The 10,129-nt window shown below is 54.1% G+C and overlaps 7 protein-coding genes across 7 annotated transcripts; 3 read left to right on the top strand and 4 right to left on the bottom strand.

The window, feature by feature from the left end:
• Positions 1-26: 26 nt before the first annotated feature.
• MVES1_002037 (uncharacterized protein) lies at positions 27-1,241 on the bottom strand (the record flags this gene model as incomplete). The annotated part of the gene is made up of 1 exon (XM_056206869.1): positions 27-1,241. One exon carries the CDS (start codon positions 1,239-1,241, stop codon positions 27-29), a length of 1,215 nt encoding a protein of 404 aa, XP_056062844.1.
• An 82-nt stretch (positions 1,242-1,323) lies between these two features.
• Positions 1,324-1,610, top strand: MVES1_002038 (uncharacterized protein; the record flags this gene model as incomplete). The annotated part of the gene is made up of 2 exons (XM_056206870.1): positions 1,324-1,517; positions 1,547-1,610. The coding sequence occupies 2 exons, from the start codon at positions 1,324-1,326 to the stop codon at positions 1,608-1,610; spliced, it is 258 nt and encodes an 85-aa protein (XP_056062845.1).
• Positions 1,611-1,752: 142 nt separating this feature from the next.
• Positions 1,753-3,279, bottom strand: MVES1_002039 (uncharacterized protein; the record flags this gene model as incomplete). The annotated part of the gene is made up of 1 exon (XM_056206871.1): positions 1,753-3,279. The coding sequence occupies one exon, from the start codon at positions 3,277-3,279 to the stop codon at positions 1,753-1,755; it is 1,527 nt and encodes a 508-aa protein (XP_056062846.1).
• A 422-nt stretch (positions 3,280-3,701) lies between these two features.
• On the top strand, positions 3,702-4,571 carry SHY1 (surf-like protein; the record flags this gene model as incomplete). Its single annotated transcript, XM_056206872.1, has 1 exon — positions 3,702-4,571. One exon carries the CDS (start codon positions 3,702-3,704, stop codon positions 4,569-4,571), a length of 870 nt encoding a protein of 289 aa, XP_056062847.1.
• A 10-nt stretch (positions 4,572-4,581) lies between these two features.
• Positions 4,582-7,245, bottom strand: SEC5 (Exocyst complex component S5; the record flags this gene model as incomplete). Its single annotated transcript, XM_056206873.1, has 1 exon — positions 4,582-7,245. The coding sequence occupies one exon, from the start codon at positions 7,243-7,245 to the stop codon at positions 4,582-4,584; it is 2,664 nt and encodes an 887-aa protein (XP_056062848.1).
• A 68-nt stretch (positions 7,246-7,313) lies between these two features.
• RPN5 (proteasome regulatory particle subunit) lies at positions 7,314-8,957 on the bottom strand (the record flags this gene model as incomplete). Its single annotated transcript, XM_056206874.1, has 2 exons — positions 7,314-8,759; positions 8,880-8,957. The coding sequence occupies 2 exons, from the start codon at positions 8,955-8,957 to the stop codon at positions 7,314-7,316; spliced, it is 1,524 nt and encodes a 507-aa protein (XP_056062849.1).
• A 98-nt stretch (positions 8,958-9,055) lies between these two features.
• On the top strand, positions 9,056-10,090 carry ADO1 (adenosine kinase; the record flags this gene model as incomplete). Its single annotated transcript, XM_056206875.1, has 1 exon — positions 9,056-10,090. The coding sequence occupies one exon, from the start codon at positions 9,056-9,058 to the stop codon at positions 10,088-10,090; it is 1,035 nt and encodes a 344-aa protein (XP_056062850.1).
• Between the last annotated feature and the right edge of the window lie 39 nt (positions 10,091-10,129).

A 10,129-nucleotide genomic window follows, 5' to 3' on the forward strand; every position in this document is an offset into this window, starting at 1 on the left:
GATTTGTGCGTGTACGCTCATTACAACTATGAAGCTTGGGAGCGCACGTCCCATCCGGTATGACCGTGCGCGTCTGCTACTGCTTGTCCACGATCGGAATGCACGTCCGAGAGATTGCGCCGCATACGCATGTGCAGCCCTGAGTGGTCGCTGAAGATAAACTCCAAAATCACCATTGTCCACGAAGTATGGCACGGAAGTGTGTCGTAAAATTCAGAAGCCAGTTTGTGCAGCGCAGGCAGGCGCGTCCATGGAATGGAGGGAAAGTCGTGGTGTTCGTTGTGGTATCCGACATTATAAGCAAGAATGTTTAGCGGTCCATAGTAACTCCACGTCTCTTGCTGAATGTTGCTAAACATGTAATGTTCAGCAATGAAATGGCCCGCTACCGGGTGTAGCGATCCGGCGAAAAAAGAACTTAAAATGAGGTAGATCAAAGGGATCCACGACCCTGTAATTTTGTACAACGTAAAGTTAAAAATGAGCTGCGTCGTTATGCTCAAAAGGTGCCAATACGTTAGTTTTTGCGCGCGCAAAAACCCTGGTCTAAGTGCGTAAAAGAGTAGCTGAAATGTCGCAAAAAAAGTTTTGCCCAGCACATTGTTTAGGCAAAGGAGTTCGATGCGCGTCGGCATGTCTGTGTCAATCCCGTCCTCGCCAAGGTATTTATGATGCTCGATATGGTACGGTTTGAACATCATGGCGTACGGAATCCCAATGGGAAGGTTGGCAAAAATGGCCAGCACTCGATTTGCGCGGATCCCTTTAAATGCAAGGTTATGCGTGATTTCGTGTATCGCGAGAAATAAATTTTGGTTTGCACAGCCGCCCACGATGTATGCAGTCAGGAGGAAGCGCCAGTTATACGCGCCCATGCCTATTTGTGCAAGCCCGATGGCAATGGCAACTTGCAAACAAACAACCGCGACAGTTACGTATTTGGTCAACGGCTCATGGCCCATTAGTTTTCGCACTTCGGGATGTGCTTTCAAAATGGCAATGCGCCGTGTCTTATGCGGCTCTTCATTCAAAGACCATAAAAAATCGTTTGTGCGCATGGTCTCCACAGGAATAGACGGCATCCATGGTTGGGCAACCCCGGCTTTCTGTGTCGCATTCAAAACGCCATTGCCATCAGCTGCGTGTAGTGGAGGCGCGGACTCTTCGCCTCCATAAAGAGACCAGTCAATGCGAATGCTTGGCGCGACATTGCTCGTGTCGCGGAAGCGCCGGAATTGCATGATACTCGCCAAGTCGCGTGGCGCAGCGCAACAGACGAGCAACTGCTGAATAAGCAAGTGCCGGTTTTGCACCCACCACACCATGGCGTCGGAAATGGAAGAGGTGTGGAACAGCATATTCAATGCGGGCGTCAACTCTGCAACGCACCGTATTATGAACTATGCGTTCTATACACTGTTTCTCACGTTGATTACCATGTTTTTGGCTACAGGCTTCAGCATGCATGTATTCGTCCTGCTTCTCCTGTCCATTTCCCTGTGCGTGGCCGTGAATATGTACGTGGCATGCACAATGCTGACGATAGGTTTGTGGGAGAGCTCAACCGTATGCAGGATGAGAAGGACTATTTGAAGGCAAAGAAGCAGTAGTGCGGCTTTTGATACCCCGGCAAATGACCGACGTAGCATCCATACTTTCTCGCCAGCCTTACATTGGTCTTGGCCGTTGCAAAGCACTATAGCAACCAACGCAAGCGTGTGCGTGCACAAACATATTTGCTACACATACGTTCTATGCATCCGCGATACCCGGGCGGTAGTTGTCCTTGGTATGTTGGTCGGGGGTCGACCAGTTGTCAGGCATCGCCAGCTCGGGGTTGCGCTCGCTTGCAAGATGACCACCAAACAAGACTGCACCGTGCTCTTTTTCGTACGACTCAATGCGCTGGTCGACTAGCGGGCGGAAGTGTCGCAAAAGGCCCTGGATCGGCCATGCGGCAGCGTCTGAAAGACCACAAATAGTATGGCCTTCCATTTGCTTTGTAAGCTCCCAGAGCATATCAACCTCGCGCAGCGCTGCGCGGCCCACCTCAAAGCGTTCCATAATGCTGGCCGCCCATGTGGTGCCCTCGCGGCAAGGAGTGCACTGACCACAGCTCTCGTGTTGGTAGAATTTGGCCAGACGGCTGATGGCCTTGACCAAGTCTGTGGACTTGTCCATCACAATGGCTGACCCAGTACCAAGCGCAGACTGGTTGTCACGCAGCGAGTCAAAGTCCATCAAAACGTGCTCACACACATCTTTGGGAATCATAGGAGTAGATGAGCCACCAGGAATGACAGCAAGAAGGTTGTCCCATCCACCGCGCACGCCGCCACAGTGTTTGTCAATGAGCTCCTTCAAAGGAATGCTCATTTCCTCTTCCACAACACAGGGCCGGTTCACATGACCGCTGACGGCAAACAACTTCGTGCCGTGGTTTTTGTCACGGCCAAAGTTGGCAAACCACGAGGGACCGCGACGGATAATCGTGGGCACCACGGCCATGGTCTCGACGTTGGTGACAGTTGTCGGGCAGCCAAAAAGGCCAATATCAGCAGGAAACGGAGGCTTCATGCGCGGCTTTCCCTGTTTACCCTCGAGTGACTCGACCAGCGCAGTCTCTTCACCGCAAATGTAAGCACCGGCGCCACGGTGAACGTGAATATCAAAGTCAAAGTCAGAGCCGCAGGCGTTGCGGCCAACAAGACCGGCTTTGTACGCCTCCTTAATTGCTTCTTCCAGGTGGTTCGCCTCTTCGACAAACTCGCCACGAATGTAAATGTAACAAGTTTGGGCGCCCATACCGCGTGCAACGAGGAGACAGCCCTCGATCAGCTTGTGCGGGTCACCACGCATAATCTCGCGATCCTTGCAAGTACCCGGCTCACCCTCATCTGCATTAATGACGAGATAGCGCGGGCGGGGATCTTTCTCCCAGCCAGGCTTGAGCATAAAGCTCCATTTCAGGCCGGACGGAAAGCCAGCACCACCACGCCCACGCAAGCCAGACGCCTTGCCTTGATCAATAATAAACATGTTTCCTTTGTCGATAATATCGCGCGTCCGGTGCCAATCACCACGGGCCAACGCGCCTTTCAAGCGCCAGTCGTGATGGCAGTACAGGTTCTGGAAGATACGGTCCTGGTCCCGCAGACCCCCGTGGAGATGCTGAGGCATCCCGGTCACGGTGGCAAGTCCACGTCTTGTGCTGGCACGCATGCCAGCCTTGTGCACTGCGCTCACGGCACGAGCAGAACGACTAGCAAACCTTTGCATATCAAACGTACTGACTCGGGAACGAGTACGAGTGGTTTTCTCTGCTGGAAACAAGCCTGTGTGTCCATGTGGCAACATATACGCAGCCAATAAAAATGTATAGAATACAAATGTTGCTCCGGTGCGGCACGTGGCCAGTTGTTTTGCGTGCCCCGCGGATCTGTGCGCGACGTATGCTGCGAATCGCACGGCGCGCTGGACAAGGCGCGCTATGGCGCTGCGCAATGCCGATCGCACCGACTCATTTTGGCTTTAGCGAAGCGCACCATGCTCCTATTTTTCGACGCACTTTCACCTCCTCCCCAAGAGTGTATGAAAGGCTCAATCTTCCCGTGAGCGTGACGGGGTCCGAGCAAGGCCAACCGTTGGTGTACAATCGGCCACAAAAAAAGAAACGCAGGCCGTGGTACACTTCTCCGGCCATGTACATTGCAGCGACTATCCCTGTATTCACATTTTTTCTTGGGAACTGGCAGCTCGACCGCCTGCAGTGGAAGCTCATGTTGATCGACGAGCTCGACGAAAAGCTGCGCCGCACCCCGCTCCGCATGCCCAAGAATATCAATATCGACGTTCTCAATGAGTTTTCATTTCGTTTATTTGAGGTTTGCGGGACATTTGACGTGTCGAGGACACTGTTTATGGGGCCGCGCACCCACGAAGGCGCGCGCGGCTACCAGCTTGTGATGCCTTTCCGCCGCGACGACGGCGGCCCGGATATCCTTGTGAACCGCGGATTTGTAGATAACAATGCCATTGAGGGCACGGGTATGAACAAGCGCCTGAAGCATTCATTGCCGGACGACAATAAACGTGTTACCATCACGGCGCTGCTCCCGCGCGTATACCCATGCAGCCGCTTCGCACTCCCAAATGAGCCGCACAACAATTTGTGGATGCAGCTGAACCCAGCGCAAATGGCGGCGTGGCTTAATGAGAAGGCTGGTTTGCAGGATCTCGGCGCATCCAGCTTGGAAGAAAACAAGGCCATGTCGCCCCGCGGCTGGTGGTCCCTCTTAGGCTCTTCGATGAACCCACCATCAATGCCTCCTGCTGAGGCATTTTCCTCGCGTAAAAACCAGCGCGTGCTTCCCGTGTACGTGGAGCAAATTTTTACCGGCACGTTCAGTGAGGCGGCGGCAATGATGAAGCAAGGCGTGCCTGTTGGACGCCCGCCACGCATCGAGCTTCGTAACCAGCACATGGAGTACGCAGTGACGTGGTTCTCACTCTCTGCGATATCCTCGCTCATGTTTGTCTACATGCTGCGCAAAGGTCGGACTGTAGAGTAGAATAGATAAGCTACGATTGAGAAGCATGCGCTGCGTCTGCACTACTGTCAGGTGCCTCCCCCGTTTTGGGTCGGCGGAAGCAGAGAAATTCGAGCGCAGTGGCTTTGCGCGACGCGATCAGGGTTTGCTTGACGCTTTCTAGCTCTTTTTGCAGGAAGTCTTTCTGGTCGCGTTTGCCACTGGGTGTGCTGCCGTAGCGCTGGCTGATGGACTCGTACATGCGCTTAAGTGCGTTTTCCGCAGCAGGTGTTACGTGGAACGCCATGGTTTGGTGGACAAACTCGATCTCCAAGGTGGCTTGCAGCATGCCGCCTTTGTTGAACGTAGGCACGCGGCTATATGCGTCGGCTGCCGCATTGACCATGGTTTCGACCAAGGAGGAAATGGCACGCGAGACAAGCAGTGGAACGGTGGCGCGGATCTGCGCATGCACCTCGACGAGCAGCAAGAGGGCCTGGAAGATGAAGGGACTGACAGAAGTGGGTCTCGGCAAACTGTCCCATGCGACGCCGTCTTCCAAGATACCACGCCGCATCACTTGCGTAATTTTGTCACCGTGCCGACGCACAAAATCGTTGAGAAGCTGGCTATCAAGCTTACCGCACACTTCAAGCAGCTGCATATGCTCGTTCATGAGCGATACGTGGTATGCTTCTTCAAACTGCTTGACCCATGCATTGATCACATGCGAGCGCAAATGCGACAAGTTGGAGACGCTGAGCAAAATGCGCGTGTCGCGGTCGGGCAGCGCGGGTGCGGGTGCTGGGGTATCCGCACTCCATTCAAGCCGGTGATAAAATTCGCTTGGGGTAGTCGCCGCGGTGACAATTCCGTCCAGGAACGCGTACAAAGCGCTCACAAACGTCTTCTTCAGACGATCGCTAAATACGGCGTGCACTTGAGCTTCTTCGGCACTGGAAGACTGCTTTGTGCGTCCTTCGGCAATATAGAACCCTTCACGCGCATTCCAGCGGTTGAACACGGACAAAGAGAAAAGAAATGAGGTGATTGCGGGCTGCTGTGCATTCGAGGTCCAGTTCTCCATGTGGTAGCAGAGATGCGCATCGCGGAGCCAGAGGAAGCAAAGAACTTCGGTGAATTGGAAGCGGGTATCTAACAGCAACGCATCCAGTTCTTTCGCCGTCCCGGGTATTGCAAGCAGCTTGAGCTCCTGTACAGTCTCGTGGAGCCTGCCAAGGATACTGTTCATGCAGTACGTCGTGCTCAACGAGCAGCTCTGCTCTGGCACCCATGCGGGAAGCTGCATAAAAAGCGGCTGTTTGGCGCGCACTCGGAAGGGCTCCTGTCCAAAGTATGCATCGATGCGCTTGATGAAAAGCTGGATGTTCTCTTGCGCCCATCCCTGCGCCTGCTTGTGAATAGTTGAGTCAGAAAAGGTGCCGGGCCTTTCTTTGTTAAACTTGCCCTCTTTATGATCACATGCGATGCGCCAGAATGTGGGCATAGTCCGGAGCACGGTAGTACACACATTTGCAATCATGTCGTCGATTGCCAGCCACACAGAGGTGCCGAGCGCCTTGTTGAAAAACGGCTTAGAACCTGAGCTTGATCGAACTAGCACGAGGCAGTTGCTCAAATCCTTGGCCTGGTCAATCGGGTCGCGCTTTCCACGAAGCAGTGTGGCGCGTGCAGCTTCAATCGCATGTTGCTCGCGTTCAAACGTAGTACGGAGCAATGAGCCAATGTGCTCGTGTTGCGAGGACAAAAAGTTGGCGATGGGATCCGTCTCAGGATCGAGCTCTAAAAGCACATGTATGCACTTTTCCTGCTCTTCAACGCTCCGCTGTGGGTCTTGAAGGTGTGCCCGTAAGCGGCTCTGCATATCGTACATGGTCTGCTCGACAGCGTCCCAGACAATGCTGAAGATACGCCGCTGCTGCGCAAGCTGATGCTCGTTTGGTGCTGCGCCCGCAGCATTCTCCGTGTTCACGGGAAGTATCTGTCCGGGTCGCGTCTCCAAAAGGTACTTACCTTTCTTATAGTCGCGCAGCGCCGCCTCATAGTTTCCCGCCTCTACAAACTCGTTCAATGAGCCCGGCAGGTTGAAAAAGAAATGAGAGCGCTGAAAAACACCAAGTGTATTGCGCAGCTTAATTGCTTTAATATGGTTTTCCAAGATAGGCCTAAACACTTGGTCTGCCCTGGAGCTGGCACTGGTAATACACTTGCGCAGCGTCCGTACGCCACAATCTGCGCCCGAAACAAGCGGACCGCTCGAAGACTCACTCATCTCTCGATATACGCCATCCATAGTAACTTTTATGCTCACAAAGCGGTCAAAATTCTCGTCGACCAGCACCTTGAGCGCCTCGGATCGCTGGTCGATGGTCGCTCGCAGCTGCTGTGCGCCGCGAGAGAGATCCGCAAATGAAGCTTCAGGATGTACAGTTTGCAAAAATACTTTTGGGTCAAACGCCTTGCTTCCAATCATCACTTGCGCACGCTCGTCGTTGCTCATCTGTCGCGCCGAGGGCGCCGTAGCGGAGAGATGCAATGGATCGGTCCAATCTTCGCCGTGTGCATCGCCGTGGGAAAATCCACCACCAGTGTCAGACCCAGCTGTATAATGCGTATCCTCCCACCGCTGTGGGTGCAGCGTCGTAAGGCCGTACTCCTTCAACAGCTCGCCCTCGCTCACCGACAAGCCAGCCATTGCCTGGGGGAATGTGGAGAGGCACAATGCGCGACGGGTTGGCAATGACCACGTGGCACTATGGACGACTACTCGTTGGCCTTGACGACCAAGCCGGCGCGGTGAATCGCCCATTCTTTCTCTACAAGGTGCGACACCTTTTCCACGGTGCGCAGCAGCTTGTCCATATCGCTGCTCCAGTGATTAAGCACTTCCGCATCGGAGAGCTGTGGCCGAAAGTCGACCAAGCCAACGGGCCGGTCAATCCGGGCATGAATTGTGCGTTTTGTGACGAGGTCTGCGAGCGCATCTTCTGCTTCCACGACGGAGAGGTCAAGTAACTGCGCAAGACTCTCAAGCCGGATCTTCGTGTAGTATTTCTCAACGACCTGGATATTGTGTTCCACGACGCGCGCGTGCAATTGGGACCAGCGGTACTCTGCGTCGTCGCTGCCCGCAAAGATGGGCGTGGCACGAAGAGTGGGCCCATACAAAGACTCAATTCCAGGCCAGCGCATAAGCTCAGGCATAGTAAAGCACTTGAGCAAGCTCCTGTACTCGGGAACAGAATCGAGGCGCTCCATCGTTTCGACGCGACTCATCATGTCGCTCTGTTCGTTGTCGAACGGCGAGAGAATCAGAAAAAGAACCATGCTGCGTAGCGCTTCGTCCGTCTTTTCCTGGTCCGCACGAATGGTGGGCGTATTAAGCACCTGGTGGTAGTACTTGGCCACGTCCAAGTGGCGCCGATCGTGCATTCCTGCACGAGTCATGAGATCATAGTAGTGCAGTTTGAGGTCCTGATGCGCCTCGTCTTCAAAAAACTTGATGTTAATTTTGCGGCTAAACATGTTAACACGGTGATAATCTCCACGCTCCATGTTGAGGCGCATTTGCTCCAAGATAAAGTCAACCTTCTCACGACGCCCAAGGCTGCCAAATGTTTCCACAGCGAGATCCTGCAGAACATCTGCAGCTTTGTTCACCTCGCCTTTTTCATACAGCATATCGGACATCATGCGACATATACGCGCACGCTCGACTTCCACAAACACTTTGCCTTCAGTCACAGTACTCAGTGTCTCAAGCAGTTGCATGCGCTTTTCACTGTCCAGGCCAGTGTCACCAGTTTTGCGCCCGTGCGCAAATAGTGCGGTAATACGGTCATCTTCTTTACCCGCACGCTCGTCTTCTTCACTCTCAGGCGCTGCTTTTTTCGGCTCGTCTGTGTCCATCGCGTCGGTATGCTCCGCCGCGTCTTTCATTTCTTCGTCATTGGGGTGCAAGGTGTCTTTCCCGACCACTGCATAAATAGATGCAGGTGCGTTTACATCCTTCGTTTCTGGCTCTTTCAAAAAAAGCATTGCAACCTGCACCATGCGAGCGATCGCCTGCTTCAGCTGGCCGTGTTTTTTCGAGTAAGCCAAAATCGTGTCGCAAAGCAGCTGCATATCCGTCGCGTGCACATCAGGTGTAAGACGAATCATCATGACGGCCACCATAAGGAGCCGCGAAACGCTAAGTAAATCGCTTGCCTGTGGTCAGCTTCGCAGAATTGTACGTACGCCACGCGCGCGCTTTTCCAACGGCGCAATCAAATCCAATGCTGCCGAAATAGAGTCGGACTGTCATTAGCGCATTTTTTTTGCACATACCTTCACCGACCTCTCTAGTTCGGGATAGAGAGCATCGACTTCCGGCGTGAAATCAGCCTCCTGCTTCTCTTGGCTCATGGTGAAGACGACTACAGTCCATGCGCGCTTGCGCGGCACGATCAAGATCACGTGATTCACCACCACGCGGCGCGGCCACCCGACGGCCTTCTCGCCAAATGGTGCAGACATCGAACTTGAAGCTCCTTGCTATGGGCAATCCCCTCTTGGACATGGCGATCCGAGATGGGGAGGAGATGCTTAAAAAGTACAATTTAAAGCCGAACGATGCTGTGCTGGCATCTTCGGAACAGATGGGCATTTACAAGGACATTGTCGAAGGCTACCAGGTGACGTACGTTGCCGGTGGTGCTGCGCAGAACACTGCGCGCTGCGCGCAGTACGTTTTGCCGGAGGGATCTACTGCGTACCTTGGGTGTGTGGGCAAGGATGACCTTGCGCAGCAGCTACGTGCCGCGAACGACCGCGAGGGTGTCGAGTCTATCTACCAGATCGACGAAAACACGCCGACCGGCTCGTGCGCCGTGGTGATTACTGGCCACAACCGCTCTTTGTGCACCAACCTTGGTGCTGCAGAGAAGTTCTCCAAGTCGCATCTGGACACACCCGACGCTAAGGCTGCCATTGAGGCTGCCAAGTTTTTTTACCTTGGCGGCTTCTTCCTCACCCACGGTGTCGAAAGCGCCGTGGCCTTGGCCAAGCACGCCAAGGAGCACAACAAGCCTTTTGCATTTAATCTCTCTGCCCCGTTTATTCCACAGTTCTTCAAGGCGCAAGTCGACGAGGTGCTTCCGTACGCGCAGCTGGTGATTTGCAACGAGACCGAAGCTGAGGCGTATGCCGAGGCGGCGAACCTCAACACCAACGATCTTGGCGAAATTGCGCTTGCAATCGCGAATGCGCAGTCGGTTATTTCTACACCACGTACGGTGCTGATCACCCATGGCTCCAAAGCGACAATTCGCGGCGTGCAAGGCGAGTCGTCGGCGCATGTCCACGAAGTGCCGAAGATCAACCCTGCGGACATTGTCGACACCAACGGTGCCGGCGATGCTTTTGCTGGTGGTGTGCTTGGTACGCTATTGCTTAACAAGTCGATCGAGCAGGCCGTCGACGTAGGCCACCGCCTCGGTGGTATGTGCGTGGGCGAAGTCGGGCCCGTGCTCAAGTTCCCCAAGGAAAATGTGTTGTAAAGTACTGCTAGGCCCGATGTGCTCAACCACTCGTACGTG

This window comes from Malassezia vespertilionis, chromosome 4 (assembly GCF_029542925.1).
Source record: "Malassezia vespertilionis chromosome 4, complete sequence".
Classification (NCBI taxonomy): Eukaryota; Fungi; Basidiomycota; class Malasseziomycetes; order Malasseziales; family Malasseziaceae; genus Malassezia; species Malassezia vespertilionis.